The sequence below is a fragment of the Typopeltis vanoorti genome, chromosome 10, assembly GCF_054136105.1.
Source record: "Typopeltis vanoorti isolate ZY-2024b chromosome 10, IOZ_Tvanoo_1.0, whole genome shotgun sequence".
In the NCBI taxonomy this organism is placed as follows: Eukaryota; Metazoa; Arthropoda; class Arachnida; order Uropygi; family Thelyphonidae; genus Typopeltis; species Typopeltis vanoorti.
The window spans coordinates 14,826,015-14,846,766 of NC_143558.1; the positions used below are offsets into that span (position 1 = coordinate 14,826,015).

Sequence of the window (20,752 nt, forward strand, 5' to 3'; positions counted from 1 at the left end):
TTGTCATATGCCTTTTCCAAATCGACAAAACTTAAATACAGATCTCTGTTATATTCCCATGCTATCTCGACTATTTGTCGTAAAGTGAAGATCTGATCCTGACAGCCTCTATTTGGCCTGAATCCAGCTTGTTCTTCACCAAGCTTTTCTTCCACAATTCTTCTCAAACGTTCCTCAAGTATACTTGCATAGATCTTGCCAGGAACACTCAGTAGGGAAATACCTCTGTAATTCTCACATGCAGTTTTATTTCCCTTTTTATATATGAGAGCTCTATATGAGAGGATACTATGAGAGCTCTACTCCAGTCATCGGGAATTCGTCCCTCTGTCCAGGCTTTCTGAACTATGCAGTGCAGCCACTGTAAGACTGTTATACCACCATATTTCAGCATTTCTGGTCGAATATCATCTAATCCTGCTGCCTTTCCACATTTCAAGCCTTTGATGGCTTTTTCTACTTCAAGTATGGATATGGATTCCTGACTGCATGCCTGGTCAGTGTTTTTTACCACTGTGCTGTCATCACTGCTTGTTTCATTTAGCAGTTTTTCAAAGTAATTACTCCATACTTCAAGGATATCTTTGTCTTCCGTTTTCATGTCACCTTTATCATTTCTAACTCCTTTTACAGCACTCTTTCCTCCATTCCTAAGCTTCTTCAACAACCTCCAGAATATTTTGCCACCTTCTTGATATTTATTTTCTATATTCTTGTGAAAGTCCGCCCATGACTTTTGTTTAGCTAGTTTTACACAGTGTTTAGCATTCTTGCATTTGTCTCTGTATTCTGTAAGAGCACAAGCTGACTTATTTGACAGGAACTTTTGATATGCTTTCTTCTTTTCCTTCACTGCCTCTTTAACTTCCTGTGTCCACCAGGGAGTTCTGATATTTTTATCCTTGCAGACAACCTCGCCACATGCCTCTCTGGCAGAATCAATCAATGTTTTCTTCAGAGTTTGCCACTGAATCTCCAAGGTTTGATTCCTGTTCTCAAACTCTTTCATTTTTTCTTCAATAATCTTTCTGTATTTTAGTCTACAGTTCACATCTGAGAGCTGTTCAACTTTTATTCGTTTTAAAACTTTCTTACATGTCATTCTTTTCAATATGAAATTCAATTTTATCCTGCTCAAGACTAAATAGTGATCGCTTCCAATTTCAAATCCTCTGTACACTCTGGTGTCCTGCACCAGGGAGAAAACATCGCTATCAACAATAACATAAGTCAATGAGACTTTTCTTATTCCTTGCCTCTTCTCTCCATGTGAATTTGTACACATTTTTATGTTGGAACATGGTGTTAGTAATAACCAATCCATGTCCTGAGCAGAAATCCAACAGATATTTGCCATTATTATTAGCTTTGCTGACTTTTCTCCAAATTTTCCCAAAATATTTTTGTATGTCTCACAATCATTTCCTACTCTGCTATTTAGATCCCCAACAAGGACCAACTTTTCCTTTTTCATTGTGTCAGTTGCTTTTTCTAAAGCCTCAAAAAATTCCTCAACTTCTACCTTAGTAGAACCTTCTGTGGGACCATAGGCACAAATAAGTCTCATTGTCCAGTTCCCCATTCTCATATTTGCCCGCATTACTCTACTTGAGACTGACTGCCATTCAAGAAGATTAGCCTCGTATTTTGTGTTGAATACTATGGCTACTCCTTCTTTTCCTTGATTGTCATTGCCTGAATATAACATTTTGTATTTATTGCCCCGAAAGATCTCACCAGTTTTTGTCTTTTTTGTTTCAGTCACCCCTATTATGTCGATCTGGTACTTATCTAATTCCTCAGCTAGCTCCATTTCTTTGACATTCAGGCTTCTTACGTTGATAGTACCGATCTTTAACTCGGGTGATGTTGAGTTGGGGTTTGTTTTCAGATTTGTTCCAGTAGCTGACTTTTCGCTGTTCGCCCTGGTTCCCTGGCGAAAACAACGGGGGCCTTGTTTAACCAGGCGACGCCCCAGCCGGCATGAAATTTTGTCATGTCGTACCATAATGTTTCATTTTGGTTTAACCAATAAGAATACAATTTGGTCGGCTAAATCCCAAATTGCCAGCCCATCCTCATTCGTTCAGTATCCAAGTAGATACCCAACAGGGTGCACCACAAGAAGGTGAAGATTGAACATTAGGTCAGAAGCCCTGGTCGGTTCTCCACATTCCTTTAAAGGCTATGTGGAGGTCTCCTCTCAGTTATACAGCTTTGACCCTTAAGCACCCCATGTATTAATATTCTCATGTGTTAATATCCTCATGTGTTAATATTCTTCTGGATTTGTACAGTTCTGATTGTTATAATATGATTTCTTTCAGATGCTGTTGAATGTTACAAACACTTCACCAGGTTGTCTTCTTGAGGTGGGATTTTTCTATGGCTAGTTTAGGTTGTTATACAGGTTGTAGATGGGTCCTCCACATTCTTGAAATGGTTAGGCCATCATTTTTGTTGAGATTTGGGTTGTGTTGAGCATTTCACGACTCTTTAAATTTTCTCTCAAACCAGGTTTTGGTGTGGTGTAGGGACTTGGTATTTTTCCAATCAATTCTGTGGTATGTTTGGAGTATGTGGTCAGAAAGGTCGGTTTTTCTAAAATGGAGGTATTTAATGTGTCGTTTGTGTTCATCTGTTTTTATTATTATTATTATTACGGGTATCTCCATGGAGTCAGTAGACTCATCGCGGGAGACCCAAACTAGCAAAACAATATCTGTCATATCTCTTCTTGAATTCATTTACAGACGAAGAGCTCACAACTAAGTCAGGCAATGAATTCCACTCATTCACCACCCTCCAGGCAAAAAACCTTGTTCTGACACCTTTGTTAACCACACTCTTCTTTAATTTCCAGAGATGACCTCTTGTTCTTCCATCACTATCACACATCTGAAACATTTCTCCTGCATCAATCCTATAAAAACCTTTTAGTAATTTGAATGTTTCTATCATATCCCCTCTTCTTCGCCTATCAACCAATCTCTGCAATCCACAAGCTCTCAATCTATCAATGTAGGGAGCATTTTTTATATCACTCACCAACTTGGTCACTCTTCTCTGAACCCTCTCCACAGCCTCCTCATCTCCAAGGAATCCAGGTGACCAGACCTGAGCACAGTAATCCAAATGTGGAAGTATCAATGCTTTATAAAGGGGAATAATAACCTCTTTATCTCTGGATGTCAGTGTGTTCCTCAACAACCAAGTAATCCTATGTGCAATCTTGGACACCTTAGCAATGTGTCCTCTGAACTTCATCTCCCTATCTACCAATACCCCTAAGTCCCTAGCCTCATCAATCTCTTGGAGTACCTTTCCATCGATGTAGTACACAGCTGGTAATCTTTTAATCCCAAAATGCATGACTTTACACTTTTCCACATTGAACTGACATCCATTTTCTTTTGCCCATTTTACCAGCTTATTTAAATCCTCCTGCAAACTTTCAACATCAGCTTGATTTTTTATTGCACTACACAACTTTGCATCTTCAGCAAACAACTGAATATCTCCCTTTAAGCCGTTTCCTATATCATTTATATACAAATTAAACAACATTGGCCCAAGCACAGAGCCCTGAGGCACACCACTGGTCACCTACCTCATTCTGGACTCGGCTCCTCCATACACCACCTTATGGTATCTCTCCCTGAGCCATTCTCCTATCCATATCACCAATTTAATATCCATTCCCATCTGCTCCAATTTGCGTAACAGTGTTCTATGGGGTATCCTGTCAAAAGCCTTAGCAAAATCCAGAAGTACCACTGTGTAGCCAGTTCCTTTGTCCAACTCAGATGTTATTCTATTATGAATAGTTAATAGATTGCTAAGGCAGGATCTAGCTTTAACAAAACCATGTTGGCCTCTATAGAGTATCATATCCTGATCCACCCATTCTTGAATTTTGTCTTTAACCAACTTTTCCAATACTTTTACCACTACTCCTTAGATGGTGATTGGTCTGTAATTCAATACCGCTGTTTTAGAGCCACCCTTATGCAAAGGAACCACTTTGCCTAACTTCCACTCCCTAGGGACCATACCAGAGTTCAAACTTAAATTAAATATCCAGGTAAGAGGGGTTGACAATTCATTTGCACATTCACGCAACACCCGAGCTGATATTCCATCTAAGCCTACCGCAGTGTTTGCATTTAAGTTTTGCAATATATTTAATACCTCTGATTCTTTAGCTTCAATTCTCACATTAGGTATTGCTATAGGTATAGAGATATCCTCACTTGGGTGATAGACTTTTGAAAAGTGATCACTCAGTAACTCGACTATTACATCTGATTTTGTCACCTCAATACCATCAGCACCCACTAAGGTTATCCTTCCGAAGTCATTCTTCCTCTTACTTGCCACATAGCGGAAGAACTCTTTGGGATTACCCTTGATCTCTTTGGCTAAGGTCTTCTCATAATCTGATTTAGCTTTTCTTACTATGCTGGTAACCTTCCTAGCTTGAGCCTTGTACTGCTCATGGGTGTCCTGATCGCCTTTCTCCTTGTAAATTCTCCATAACATTTTCTTTTTTTGCAGTTCAAGCTTGATACTACTGCTCATCCATCTAATGCCTGCCTTGTTTGACCTCCTGACCATGGGGACACAATCTGATATTGCTTTCCTCAGATACCCGCTGATTTTATCCCAAGCACTGCTAACATCTTTCCCTTGCAATATGTTCTGCCATGGGATGGCTGCAAGCTCACTCCGAAGCCTTGTTATAATTGCCTAACCTGTAGTTCCGTACATACCCATTCTTAATAGAAAAATCCACAGATTTTGCAACCTCCCAAGTCAATACCACATGATCGCTTTCACCAACTGGAGGTAACGAGGACACCTTACTTATGCATATAACCTCTGAACCAATAACCAGGTCCAACACTCTCACTCCACGTGTCCCTTCAGTTACGTGCTGTTTCAAGTAATTATCTCGTAGAAGATGTATGAACTCCATTTCCTTTTTGCTACGTGATATTTCCTCCTTCCAATTGATATCACCGTAATTAAAATCCCCCATAATAATCACTAAGCCTTCACTCATTGCACTAAGTTGCTGATGCATGAATTCAATATCTCCCCCCGTACTCCCTGGCCTATAGCAGCATCCAACTGTATATTTGGTTGCGTTGGTCACTATTTCGCACCAGACTGCCTCAAATGAACTCTCATTCACATGTCTATCATCATGATATACTACTTTCTTTGGCTGCAACACATCAGCTATCATCAACAGTACTCCTCCTCCTGTTCTATCTTCTCTATCCTCCCTGAAAATACTGTACCCATCACATTCAATTCCAGTGACCACATCTTCTGCTGACAGCCAAGTTTCACTAATGCCTACAACTTTTGGTGAGATTTCACTGACTAATGCCAAAAATTCTTCTCTCTTATTTCGAATGCTTCTAGCATTGGTATACAAAAATTGCAGATTCCCTCTAGATCTTGTACCGGCTTTAGAACTGATATATAAGTCACTAACTACCGTAGTCCTATGCCGATTTTTATCCCCTCTCTTCTGCAATTTATTCTGCCTATAAGGATCAATAAATACACAATCAGTGCTAAAGTTTCTCTCTCTTACACTCAACCTTTTCAATATTAGTTTCCCTGCCCACTAACTTCAACCTGTTCAGAAAACAATAACTTCTTCAATCGCTTATGTCCTTCCATGTTAAGATGCAGTCCATCTCTAGCATACAACTGCCTTTTTCCTTCAAACACACTCCAAACATCAACAAACTCCAGACCTCTTTTTCTGCACATTCTTGCAATCATATCATTCATTATCATTGCTCGTCTACTTAACTCGTAATTGTCAAAACGGGGTAGCACACACACTATTCTCCCATTGACACTTTTCCTCTTCACAATATCTAATAATGTTCTTAAATCTTTTCCTACCCGATTTATACTACCTCTCAGGTCATTCGTACCCACCATAACTATCATCTTGTCTGCTTCATGCCCTCTCTTTATTGCTAAAGCCACTCTTTCTATTGTCCCATCAGCCAAGCACTCCTCATGCATACCACTCTCCATACCCTTAATCATAGAATCACCATATATTTTACCACTCTTAACTTCATTCAAGTCCGCACTCATGGACTCATTCTCTACACTATTCAGCATGACTCTCCCAGCTTCATTACTCAACTCTCTATTACTTACCCCCTCCCCCCCACTCTCACTACATCTCATTTCTTCTAGGCCACTTGTGGTTTTATTATGTTGACTCCCAATCACTCCCATACTATTTATTACTGAATCATTCACCAAAGACTCACCCATATGTAATCCTGTTCTAGTTACTTCAGCTAAAGTAATCTCTATAGTCCTAATTTCTCTGTTTAACACATTAAACTCAGCTTTAACTTCCAGCATCTCCTTAACGATCACTTCCACTTCCTCATGAAGAAGATGAAGGTCATTTTTCATTTTCATAAACTCCTGCCGAAGTTCTTCCGCTACGGTCCCGATGTCAGCTTCCATTCCTAAACGCTCCAGCCTATCCCGACACTTCTCACATACGTCGACATTTTCGTTCTTCTCATTATGCCAGACCGACCACAGATCCTTCACATTTTTCGGTGCATACATGTAGCAGTTTCCGCAACGCATCCATTGCGAAAAATCTAACGCTGAGCCAGCCTTTCATGTAGTAGTAGAAGTCCTGCGCGCCGCTGACGTACGTTTCTTGTTGGACGCCATCTTTACATGTTGATATAGTGAAACAAACGGCAGTGAAAACACAATATATACAACACAGTTCTAAACAATAATACCACGTTTGATTGGGATAGTTCGCCCTGTTTCCCCTATGTACAGTATGTTACATGTGCATTGTATTTTGTATCCCCCTGGGTGGGCTAGGTGTGGAAGAGGATCTTTAGAAGAACTAAGTAGGTGTCTTAACTTATTTGGGGGTTTAAAGGTGGTTTTAATGTTGTATTTGCATAGTGTTCTGTCTATTTTTTCAGAAATGCCTCTAACATAAGGAATGGCAATAGCATTCCTGAAATCTTTTTTGTTCTTACTGGTATCTTTATGGAAGATCTTGTGAATAGTTTTTTTACTGTATCCATTTTTTATAAATGTTTGGTTAATGAGCTTGTATTCCTGGTTTAGAGCTTGTTCATTAGAACAAATAGTTAGAGCTATGTGTTTAAGGGTGCTTATGACACCTAGTTTTTGTGTTGGGTGGTGGTAAGAATTTTTGTGTATGTATGTATTGGCTTGTGTGTGTGTGTAGGTCTGCAGTAAACTGAGAAGGAGAGACAGCCAGAGGGAAGACGTGTGACAAGTGTGTCTAGGAAAGGAAGAGAGTTGTTTTTTTTCCATTTCAATGGTGAAGTGGATACATTTGTGTTGTTTGTTTAGGTGGCTAAGGAATGTATTAAGAGCTTCGTGGCTGTGGGGCCAAATGGCAAAAATATCGACGTATCTGAGCCAAATTTTGGGCTTTAGACATGTCTCTAGAGCACGTTGCTCAAAGTCTTCCATATAAAAGTTAGGCTATTGGGAGGAAAGCGGTGAGCCCATGGCTGTACCTTCTTTTTGAAGGTAAAAATTGTTTTGCCACACGAAATATCTGGAGTGGAGTACGTGGGCAAAGAGGGCCGTGATATCGTGTGGAAATATGTTCTGTAGGAGCAAGATAGTGTCATTGATTAGGACATTAGTGAAAAGGGAAGTTATGTCAAAACTGACTAATAGATCTTGGTCGTTGAGTGTAATGTTTTTAATTTTATTAATGAAATGTGTATTTTTTATGTAGGAAGGGGACTGACCTACCAATTCCTTGAGTGTGGCCGTTAATTTTTTAATTTTTTGGCTAAGTGATAATTTGGGCTGTCAATTCCTTCAACAGTGGTGTGCCTGGTTTGTGTATTTTTGGCAGGCCATGAATTCTGGGCACACAGGCATAATGAGGTATTAATTTTTTTGTTGTTTCTTTGGGCCATGTGTGGACGAATTTGATTAATTCAGTTGTTTTCTTTTTGTTACATTTTGTGGGGTTGTAGTTTACCATTTGGTAGGTGTTGTGGTCCGATATCAAATGGTTCATTTTTTCAATGTATGTTGTATAGTCTATTTATTAATTAGATAAAAAAAACTAATTTTTTTATCTAATTTATCTATTTTTTAACTAATTTTTTCCCTTTACTTAAATTGATGCTAAAGAGCATACTTGTTTATTTATGTGCATAAATATTTTTCATATTTGATTTAATTAATTAATTAACAAGATATTCTTCCATTTAAAATTTCCATAAATGTTACTAACTTACAGGGGCCCCGCTTTTCCATTCCGCACAGGGCCCCGCAAAATGTAGAAATGGGCCTGCATCTAAGTTTAAAATCCTGTCATGGTTTATTTAACAGAACTGCACATTATCTTATTTATGTATATATAATAACATAAAATAGTAAAATATTAAAATAGTACAATAGTAACATAAAACAGAAAGGGAACATATTGATTTCTTATTGTGTTGTAAAGCAAGATGACTAAGTAGATTATAACACATATTATTTATATTATCATATAATTTGTTACCTTAAAAAGATGTGTGGGAATAAACTGGCTACAGATGGCAGAACAACAACACAAAACATGGTTTACTAACTGGCAAGGGATATCAAAGATGTCCACTTCACCATGGCTAAGTCTGTCCCTAATTCGAGGGCCTTCAGGATAAACTAACATATCTAGAAGGATTTCCTATTTAAAAAAAAAAAAGTTACAGCTGTTTAACAAAGGAAATGAAACAAGCATAAACTACAGATAAAATTCATTTAATAGTGAAGCTGAACATGAAACATTTGTAAGATAAAAAGAAAAATCTCTGAAACTGAAAACAAAGCTTTAAAATATTATCATCCAAGGTGGTGACAATAATAAATCCGTTCATTTGCCTTACACAGTATAATGTTATGCATTATAACATATCAGATACACTGCATGTTAGTGAATGCTTCCAGTACTTCAACCTGATTGATAATGACTGAATGAAGACTGATACAGATATATGTGCATATTTCACTAGCCAGTACACTCAATAGAGTTGCAATGACGTTTATCAGTTGCTATGTGCAAAATCCTATTGCTACAAAAAAGAAAGAATAGGCTTCTTTCTATTTTTTTTTTTTTAAGATCATAATTTCTATGAAACTGAAAACCTGTTTAAATCTTTGTGGTTTTATGAATTATATTCAGTTATAAAATGTTATTCTGCAACTGAATTATATTCTACTATTACATACATTCAATTCTTTCTGACTATAAGATAATAGCTTAGTCAGCAGGCCTTTATGCCAAACAAAATGAAATGCTCTGGAAATGTCAACAGCAGTCACACATGTTCCTAAAAACCTTTCCAGAGCCTGTGTCCGAAAGCAGGTAAAGTTGAAGGTATAATTCTGTGATGATAGTCTACTCTTCAACAGCAATGACATGAGCAAAATCATGTGACCGAATGGGTGGTACATCGGGGATATCACCAGAAGTGCATCACTAGGGCGGCTGATGAATTACCACATGGAAGACAGGAAATGAATGTGCTGCTATGCAGAAATAAAGAACAATATCACAACAAATTTCAAAAAGGATGTATGCATGTTACATCAAGAATTGGAGTTTATTTTTTATGATGAATGTAGTGAGTTACAAACACACCTTTTTTTTAAGGTGTGTGTGTAACGCACTACATTTTTGGGAAAAGAGGTGTATAGGGTAATGTGTTTTATGAGGTGGTGAGCAGGATGTGTTATTTTAGGAAGACTGCATGAGTGTGTTACTGAGTGGGTGGGTGGGTGTGCATTATTTAGCTCCTGAGGCCTGCAGACCAGAGGAGTTTGGTTATTGTTGTCTGCATTTCTTGTATTAGTTTTTTCATGTTTTAGAGAATTTTTTGTTTGTGCTGGGGTGGTGATTTGTTCACTTCACTGATGACTTTAAGTGGTAAGGATAGTTCTCTGAAGGCTGCAGGCACTCGAAAATTAACTGGACCATTTAAAGTCAGGGAAATGACTTTAAATGGTCCAATTTCAATGTTTTTCTTTAAATTAAAGATACCAAGAAATTATATTGTTGGTTTAATCCTTTACCCAGTCATGAAGTTACTTCACATGAAAACTTTGTTTGTTTAATTAAAAGAAACACACTTATCAACTACAGTGAAACTTATTTAATTGTAAATATTTCATCCTAAGTATCTTAGGACATCATCAGTACAGTAGTTTAAAACAATAATAGGAATAACATACAGTTAGGGTGCATGATTACAATACAACCTCATTAAACGTGTGTAACGTGTTACAGAAATAAAAAAAAAAAAAAAATATTTAACACAATTTTGTATGACAATTTCCCATACTTTAGGAATAGTAAGAACGTCGTTGCAGTTTAAGTTTGGTCTGTGTAGTAGGGCTTCAGAACTTTCTTTGTATAAACGTTCATGTTTATATAAAGATCTATGTAAAAGTTTAGACTTTTCCCAATGGATCCTATGGTTTGGATTTTCAATTCCGTGTTGAGAGAGGCTAGATTTCTGCAGTTTAAAAAGACGAACGTGGTCTCGATGTTCCGAGATGAGTTTCTGAACAGACCTACCTGTCTGTCCAAAGTAAGACAATTTGCATGAGCATGCAATCTCATAAATGCCAGGCAACATCAAATGTGAGAGTTTGTCCTTAGGAGAAGGTAACAGGTTGTAAATTTGGTTGATAAGTTTGTAATTAGTGGCAAAATTGTATTTCTTCATAATTCTAGAAAGACATTCAGAGATGCCTTTGATGTAAAGTATGGGAATCCTATGGACTTCTTCCTGTCTAGTTTGATGTGTGGAGAAGTGACTGATGATTTTTTGAGTTGTTTCAGGATTATATCCATTTAGGATGGCTGTATTTTTGATTACTTCTAATTCCTGGTTTAAAGATTTTTCAGAGGAGCAGAATTTGTGTGCTCTGGAAACTAGTGACTTAATAATTCCAGATTTCTGAGATGGATGATGAGCGGAAGAATTGTGAATGTAGCAACCTGAGAATGTAGGCTTGCGAAAGACAGCAGTGGTGATGGAACCGTCTTCTTTTCTTTGGATGTGTAAATCCAAAAAGGAGATACCTTGTGAAGATTCTTTTTCTAACGTAAAGTTGCTGCGATGATAAAGAAGGTTAATTTTTTCTAGTAACAGTTGTAATTCGTGTTCGGGATGATCCCAGACTGCAAATACGTCGTCGGCATATCTTAACCAAATATTTGGTTTGGGTTCAAAAGTGAATATTTTTTCCTCAAGGTGTTCTAGAAACAAGTTTGCTAGGTTTGGTGATAAAGAAAATCCCATTGCTTTTCCTTCTTCTTGATTGTAAATTTGACCTTTCCAGGTGACGAAACCTGATGTAATAACAAACTTGAACAATTCAACTATATCAGAAGGAAATTTTTGAGTTAGTAATTCTATTGTTTATTTATGGGGAATGTTTGTAAAGAGGAAGACAATGTCGAAGCTGATTAACGAGTCAGTTTTTGATAGTTGAATGTCTTTAATTTTTGTGTGAAACTCAGTAGAATTTTTGATTGAAGAGACTGAGTGGCCTATGTGAGGGCGGAGAAGGTTAGACAAGAATCTTGATAACTTGTAAGTTGGACTGCTGATACAGTCTACGATGGGTCTAAGTGGAACATTAGTTTTGTGCAGCTTAGGTAAGCCATAAATTCTAGGGGGTCTTGCATGGTATGTCTTAAGTTTTTTTATTGTTTCTTCATGTAAGGAGGAAGTTTCATTAAGTAGCTTATTTAATTTTCTGAGTTGACGTTTTGTAGGACCATAATCCAATTTGGGGTAAGTATTATGATCTCGAAGAAGTAAAATCATTTTTCAGTCATATGAGTTTGTATCAAGAACCACAGTGGTATTTCCTTTATCAGCTCTGGTAATGATTATGTTTTTATTACGTTTTAAGGAAATAATAGCTTTCAATTCTGATGGTGGAATATTTAATTCTGAAGATTTGGCATTGTAGATCAGTTTAGCTACTTCAAATCGAAGTCTGTTGGCTTCAATACTGGAGAGATGGTTGATGTTTCTTTCTATATTATGTATGAAGTCTAAATATGGGAAACATTTTGGTGAAATCACAAATTTATGGCCTCTTGCAAGAACATTTAATTCATCTTTTTTCCATTTTTCCGTTGGTAATTTGTTAGTGATCATTTTTGATCAATTTAATAGAATTAAGGTATTTATTATGTAGAGCACTATTGCTTTTATCGAAAGCTTTTTTTCCTGAATTCTTTGAGACAGTTATAATTAATTGTAGCAATTCTTGATTTAACGTATTTGACAAGTCTGTTTCTAGTTCTGTAATATTTAAATTGTTTGTTGCTAATTCATGCTTAGAAACTCGTAACTGATTTGAAGTAGCTAAAGTGATCTACAATGGCAAATCTTCAGAATTAAATATCCCACCATCAGAATTGAAAGCTATTATTTCCTTAAAACGTAATAAAAATAATCATTACCAGAGCTGATAAAGGAAATATTGTTAGAAACATATGAGTTTCTAACATTATTATGATAGAAACTCATATGGCCGAAAAATTAATTTACTTCTTCGAGATCGTAATACTTATGCCAAATTGATTCATGATCCTACAAAACGTCAACTCAGAAAATTAAATAAGCTACTTAATGAAACTTCCTCCTTAGATGAAGAAACAATTAAAAAACTTAAGACATACCATGCAAGACCTCCTAGAATTTATGGCTTACCTAAGCTACACAAAACTAATGTTCCACTTAGACCTGTCGTAGACTGTATCAGCAGTCCAACTTACAAGTTATCAAGATTCTTGTCTAACCTTCTCCGCCCTCACATAGGCCACTCAGTCTCTTCAATCAAAAATTCTACTGAGTTTCACACAAAAATTAAAGACATTCAACTATCAAAAACTGACTTGTTAATCAGCTTCGACATTGTCTCCCTCTTTACAAACATTCCCCATAAAGAAACAATAGAATTACTAACTCAAAAATTTCCTTCTGATATAGTTGAATTGTTCAAGTTTGTTATTACATCAGGTTTCGTCACCTGGAAAGGTCAAATTTACAATCAAGAAGAAGGAAAAGCAATGGGATTTCCTTTATCACCAAACCTAGCAAACTTGTTTCTAGAACACCTTGAGGAAAAAATATTCACTTTTGAACCCAAACCAAATATTTGGTTAAGATATGCCGACGACGTATTTGCAGTCTGGGATCATCCCGAACACGAATTACAACTGTTTCTAGAAAAAATTAACCTTCTTTATCATCGCAGCAACTTTACGTTAGAAAAAGAATCTTCACAAGGTATCTCCTTTTTGGATTTACACATCCAAAGAAAAGAAGACGGTTCCATCACCACTGCTGTCTTTCGCAAGCCTACATTCTCAGGTCGCTACATTCACAATTCTTCCGCTCATCATCCATCTCAGAAATCTGGAATTATTAAGTCACTAGTTTCCAGAGCACACAAATTCTGCTCCTCTGAAGAATCTTTAAACCAGGAATTAGAAGTAATCAAAAATACAGCCATCCTAAATGGATATAATCCTGAAACAACTCAAAAAATCATCAGTCACTTCTCCACACATCAAACTAGACAGGAAGAAGTCCATAGGATTCCCATACCTTACATCAAAGGCATCTCTGAATGTATTTCTAAAATTATGAAGAAATACAATTTTGCCACTACTTACAAACTTATCAATCAAATTTACAACTTGTTACCTTCTCCTAAGGACAAACTCTCACATTTGATGTTGCCTGGCATTTATGAGATTGCATGCTCATGCAAATTGTCTTACTTTGGACAGACAGGTAGGTCTGTTCAGAAACTCATCTCGGAACATCAAGACCACATTCGTCTTTTTAAACTGCAAAAATCTAGCCTCTCTCAACACGGAATTGAAAATCCAAACCTTAGGATCCATTGGGAAAAGTCTAAACTTTTACATAGATCTTTATATAAACATGAACGTTTATACAAAGAAAGTTCTGAAGCCCTACTACACAGACCAAACTTAAACCGCAACGACGTTCTTACTATTCCTGAAGTATGGGAAATTGTCATACAAAACTGTGTTAAATATTTTTTTCCCTTTTTTTTTTTTATTTCTGTAACACGTTACGCATGTTTAATGAGATTCTATTGTAATTATGCGCCCTAACTGTATGTTATTCCTATTATTGTTTTAAACTGCTGTACTAATGATGTCCTAAGATACTTAGGATGAAATATTTACAATTAGATAATTTCACTGTGGTTAATACGTGTGTTTCTTTTAATGATGATTGCTCCACAGGTTTCATTATTTAAAAACAAATTTGTTTGCTTACACTTGGATAAAGGATTAAACCGAGAACATAATTTCTTGACATCTTTAATTTATAGTATAACCATGGGAATAAACTTTCAACATTAATGTTTCTTGTCAATTTCAAGAGGTTAGTTTTATCTTTGGGTAATGTCTCCATGGTAGTGAGACATTTCAGTAGCCTTGCCAAGGAATGGATTGGCTACTGTTTGAATAGGAGGAAAGATTTCTGCATTTTGTCCATAAAGAGTTATATTTCTTATACAGATTTTGTAGGTTCTAATGTAAGTTGAGGATGATTCCAGAATTTTTGCCTTAAGCAACTTTAGATATGCTGAATTTTTATCTTGAGCTGCATTTGCACAGTTTCTTATTACAAAATAAGAAATTATTATTATTATTATTATTATTATTATTATTATTATTATTATTATGGGCAACTCCAAGGAGTCCTTAGACTCATCGAGGGAGGCCCTAAACATCATGTCAAGAAGCATTCAGCATTCACACAGTATCTATCATACTTTGCTTTGAACTCATTCAAAGTCATGGCACCCATAACAGACTGTGGCAGCTTATTCCAATCATTCACCACTCTCCAAGTAAAAAACCCAGTTCTAACACCATTGCTAGATACATTCTTGCTCAGTTTCCATGGATGGCCACTAGTTCTTCCACCACCAGACTTGTTCTGAAAAATTTCTTCTGAAATAATCTTGTAAAACCCCTCAGTAATTTGAATGCTCAATCATATCACCTCTTTTCCACCTATTAACCAATTTCTGTAACCCACAGATCTTCAACCCCTTCTCATAAAGTTCATTCCATAGACTAGCTATCATCTTGGTCACTCACCTCTGGATCATCTCTACCTCCTCCCCCATCAAGAAGAAACCCTAGCACCCAGATCTGGGGACAGTAGTCAAGATGGGGTCTTATCAAGGCTCGATAAAGAGGAACAATAACCTGCTTGTCTCTGCTCATCAAAGTATTCTTCAGTAACCACGTGATCTGATGAGCTGATTTAGCCACTTCTGCTATGTGTCCCCTAAATTTCGATTCCCTATCCACCAACACTCCAAAATCTCTGGCTTCAGCAATTTCCTGTTCAGTTCAGTTCAAGTACAGTTCAAGCAATGTGGTATACTGCTGCTAATCTTGAAAAAAGAAATTATTATTTTTCACAATAACTAGATAAAGGCATTAAGAGTTTCAAGTAAAATAAAATAAAATAAAAAAGAAAGTCGCATTATTTTCTGTGATAATTTTTATGGTTGTTCAGCATTTTAGGGTTTAGAAGCTGATTGAAATCAGCATATTTAATTTTTATTAAACTATCTACTTACCAAAAATTTGTCTCCTAAAATGTTTCTGATCAAATTTTTTTCACCTAATGGAAGAAATTCTGATAAGATCTTAAAAAAAAAAAAAAAAAAAAAGCAATACATCAATAATTAATGAAAGGAGGACTAAAAAAGATAAAACATAAGAATTTTCAATACAACAACCTACTTGAGTTTTATTTTATACTGTTTCATTTTATTGAAGATGTACTGTAAATTTCAGTAGGAAATATTTGTATCATTATTAATTAAAAGTTATTACTGTGGTCTTTACGTGTTCTATTAATAAATATACTATGCCACAGGTACCTCTAAAGATTAGATTCACTTATTGTGAAAATAATGATATATTTATGGCATTAAAATATGTAGTTTTTTAAGGTTTGAGAAAAGGAGGAGTAAACCTTTTATACTATCATCATTATCATATTCCTAATAAGTACCTTCATGGAGAGTACAGGATACTGTGATAATACTAGATGATTAAGTTTACATTATTACTAGCTTAAAATGAACAATTTTCTTCCAAATTAATGTTATTTGTCAGGTCTACAATATGATCACATCTAAATTTTCAGTGTTTTTCCTGACCTCAAATATCCATTTTGCTAACATTTTTAATATGATTCTGCTACTGTTGCCACTCATTCACTTCTCTATTTTTTTTAAATTAATACTTGTCTCACAACTTGTTTTACAACAAACCATGTTCATGAACCTCCATCAGTTCTAAATGTTCACTTGCAACTTAAGTATATGTTATATATTACTCTGTAATATGGTCCATTTATACCATATAAATGAAATGTTTTAACAGCTTTTCTCTTGTACATTATCACATATTTTTCTGGATCTACAAAACTTATTTGCAGATTCTTATATTCTCAAAATTTCTCAACTTTAGTCTCAAAGTAAAATTCTGATACTGATAACACTCAATTTTGAGGAACCTTGCTTGTTCTTTTCCAAGTTTCTATTCCACAATTATTCATAGCATCTCGAGTAACTTTCAGAATTCTTACTTGAATATTTCCTATTTGTTCAGGGCTCAGTACTGGGGCCTATATTGTTTAACCTTTATATCAATGACATTGTCAGTGGATTGCAGGGAGATATTTAGTTCTTTGTGGATGATGTGAAGCTGGGAAGGATTATTAGTAATAGTGCAGATGTGGTAGTCATGCAAGAGGATTTGAATAAGCTAGACAGATGGACAAATGAAAGGGGGTGTCTGTTTAATGCAGCAAAATGTAAGGTGTTGAGGTTTGGGACACATCGATGGGACACTGCATACTCTATTGCAGAGTATGCAGAGTATTGAGGAGATATACTGGAGAAAGTAGGAGAGACAAGAAATTTAGGGTTGATAATTGATAGAAACCTGAAATTCAAGAGACGTATTGCAAAGGTGGTGAAGGTAACATAGAAGATTGCTGCAATAACGAGAAGGATGCTGACCTGCAGAGATAAAAGAATTATCATCCCGTTGTATAAGACCCTGATCAGACCACACTTAGACTATTGTTCTCAGATTTGGTCCCCAGGATTTGAAGGGGATAAATTAACTGTGGAAAGGGTACAGAGGGGATAACAAAGATAGTTTCAGGACTGTACAAAGCTAGTTATGAGGATCGGCTGAGGGAATGTGGACTGCAGAGTTTGGTGGATAGAAGATGATATGATTGAGACTTTTAAACTGTTGAGAGGTGGTTACAGGGTTGACACTGGGGGTTCTTTCACTCCTTCCCGCTTTGGTTGAACAGCGGGAAGGAGTGATGACAAGGGGCCATCCCTGGAAGTTACGAAAGGAGGCTGTGCACAAGAGGATGAGGAGTGGTTTCTTTGCATGGAGGGTGGTTGATCCTTGGAATGCATTGTCTGATAGAGTGGTGAGAGCGAGAACGGTCAATGTGTTTAAGGAGTGGTATGATGGACTTTGTGTTTCCTAGGAGGGACCTCCCATGATGAGTCTTGATAGATTTGTGTTTCCTAGGAAGGACCTCCCGCGATGAGTCTTTTGACTCCTTAGAGGCCTAAATAATAATAATAATATTTCAGTTGTTTAGGCATAGTTTTCAGTGAGGGTAGCAAATTAAATATGGAAACAGACAACAGAATAAACAAGCTGATATTGTGGCCATTAGCTACAGAGAGACAGAACTAGAAAGTTTTAAGGGGAAGGCCAATCTGCAGCAGAGGATGGATCGAGGCTAAAGGAAAAAAAAAAGAAGTATGGTGGGGAGTCATTTAAATAAATTTATATGGAATTAGAGAGAAATTAGTCAAAACACCAAATTAGCTGTATAAAAGATAGCATTCAAACCAATTTTTATTTATTTAAGGGCCAGGATAGAATAATTGATCAAAGATTTAAAGATAACAGTTATGAGATTTCTGAGAAAATCAGGGAGATGAAAAAGATGGCATCAATGGCAGTATCACATCAAAAATGAGGATATTAGGAAAAACTGGAAATGGTTAGCAATGAAGAATGTATGAGCAGATTAGGTCATACTCCTCAGAACTAATATAAGGTTGCGTGGTCTTAAAAAATGAGAGAGGAAAGGTTAGCAATGATACAGGTGCATTGATGTAGTTAGATGTGTCTTAGAAGAGTGAAATATAAAGCCTAACAATAGTGGAGTCCTTACAGATAAGAGATTAACTACACAATTAGACCATTAGACTAACTATGCACATAACAAACTAATATTAGACTAACCACACTGATAACAGACTAATTTGGAGGAAAACTGTCAATAGGAATTTAGTAATAATGTACACTCATTATGCAGCCCTATAATAGTATCCTGTACACATTGAGGGTACATGTCAGGAATTTGATGATGATGAAAAACTGTTTTTCTCTTGGAAAGTCTCTTTCATAAAAATAATTTTCCATGAGAAGATATACAAAATTTGACAGAATATAATATGTACTACTACTAAACTTATCTAATGATATAGACAATAACTTACCTCATCACATGTTGTGTAGAGTGCAGAGGCCTGCAAATAAGATAATGCTCTTCAGAAGTTTATTAGACATTCAATGATACATAATACTGAACAGATTATGTGAGTGGGCAAATGATTGGAGCTTATCAGTTTAATGTTGTAAAGTGCAAGGTCTTGAAATTTAGTAGGCAAGGTTGGGATGCAAAGTATACAATTAATGAAGAAATTTTGAAGAAGGTGGAGGAAATGACAGATCTGGGGCTGATGGTGGACAGAGACTTGAAGTTTAAGGGTCATATTGCTAAAATTGTTAGAACATCCCAACAGATTATGGCAATAAGGAGGAGGTTGACATGCAGAGGCATTGAGGTTGTGGTTCCCCTGTATAAGGCTTTGATCAAGCCACATATAGACTATTGTGCACAGATTTGATTGCCTGGTTTTCAGGGGGGGGGATGTATTGGAGAAGGTCCAGAGAAGGTTTAGTAAGTTAGTGACAGGTCTATGGAATGTCAGATACGAGGAGAGATTGAGAAAATGCAACTTACAGAGTCTTGTGAATAGAATACGAGGGGATATGATTGAGACACATAAGTTGGAGAGGGGTTGTTACCAGATTAAATAGAATAGAGGGAAGCAAGGATAGAACTAAAGGTCATCCCTGGAAGCTGTATAAAAGGAGGGTGTGAACAGGAGAGTGAGAATCAGGTTCTTTGCATGGAGAGTGATTAGTAAGTGGAATGTGCTTCCTGAAAGTGTGATGAGTGCTGAAACTGTGAATGGTTCAAGGCACGGCTCAATGATCTTTTAGCATGAAAGAATACTGACTGTTACTTAAGTGTAATAACTCAAGCTTAATCATCAGCCTATCACATATGTAAACTACAACCAACTCTCACTATTGTAAATATCATAACAGTAAATTCATTCACTAAAATAACCTCTACAAAGTCCAGTAAATGCTCCCATAGCAAACATGCTATTTCAAAAAAAATTTCATGAGTAAGACAAAGTTGCCAGCCTGGTTGACAAAGTGGTTAGCATACCTGCTCAGTGTAGGATAGATGTTTGTGCTTGTCCAGTTGGAAGATGAATATCATTGCCCAGTATGAGATCAGTGCCTTGCTTACTGGAGGCCTGAAGTGGCTTGAAAAAATTCCATGTTTGTTTAATACGCAAGAATTAACATTGATTTGTTGGGAAAGCAACAAAATTAGCATTATTCAATCATTTAATCTAAAGATATTGTTACATTACAGTCTCAATGTTATTCTGTCTATTGGTTCACCAAGTCCTCAAAAACTCTATAATCAAAATATTTATCTTTTTTTTCCCTACAATTTTGGCAGTTTTTGTAACGTTAGTGTTCAAATTTCACTAACCTATCATAATAATCCCTTCCTTTAAGACAAACATGTATTAGAATGACAAAGATACTTGACCAATAAAATGCTTTATATTATTTGTCTGCACAGCAGATAGTTTTCAAAATCTGTTCTTAATTTTTTAGCAAACATGTGAAACTTAAACACCTTACAAGTATTTGTAATATAACTAACCTACTTGAAATGTGCTAGCTATATACTTCAATATAGGAGGAAGGAGAATTAATGCATGATCAGCCAAATTTCAGCCTTCAGATAACTTACAGGGGAATTTGGCTGCAGCACAGACAAATCTACTCTTTTTTTTAACTTTAAAAAGGATTTTTTTAAAAAATATATTTTCTTTAAAAATACTCTTGCTTGATGAGTAAGACTCAATAAACAAAATATGATGAAGTACCTGATTATTTCTTCCTTTCCACATTGGGGAACATTTACCATAATTTGGAAAGCATTTAAGACATTGCTAGTGTACTTTAGTGTTGAATTGTTGTAGGTAGGAGTGCTATTAAATAAAAAGCCGATGGCAACATGGAAATTGATATAGTACTAGAACTAAGGTCATACATAAATGAAATGGATGCGGAATGAAATTAAGAGAATTCAGATCAAAACTATTAAAATAAATCATGATGGCATGAAAGAGTTAACGAAAGATGAGTGAGTGGCGTTGTATGGCGACT

At 36.2% G+C, this 20,752-nt stretch overlaps 1 protein-coding gene across 5 annotated transcripts in view; it reads right to left on the reverse strand.

Moving 5' to 3' along the window:
• The window catches only part of LOC150102183 (endoplasmic reticulum membrane-associated RNA degradation protein-like), a 197,377-nt gene that overhangs the window by 64,925 nt on the left and 111,700 nt on the right, over positions 1–20,752 (reverse strand). For 4 of the 5 annotated variants that reach the window (XM_090399424.1, XM_090399422.1, XM_090399423.1 and 1 more), the window contains exons 10-12: positions 18,706–18,735; positions 15,730–15,798; positions 8,585–8,749 (exon numbers count right to left, since the gene is read on the reverse strand). In XM_090399424.1, coding sequence (XP_090255550.1) covers positions 8,585–8,749; positions 15,730–15,798; positions 18,706–18,735 — 264 coding nt within the window. The remainder of the gene's footprint in view (positions 1–8,584; positions 8,750–15,729; positions 15,799–18,705; positions 18,736–20,752) is intronic. The other variant, XM_090399425.1, reaches the window with a different exon arrangement.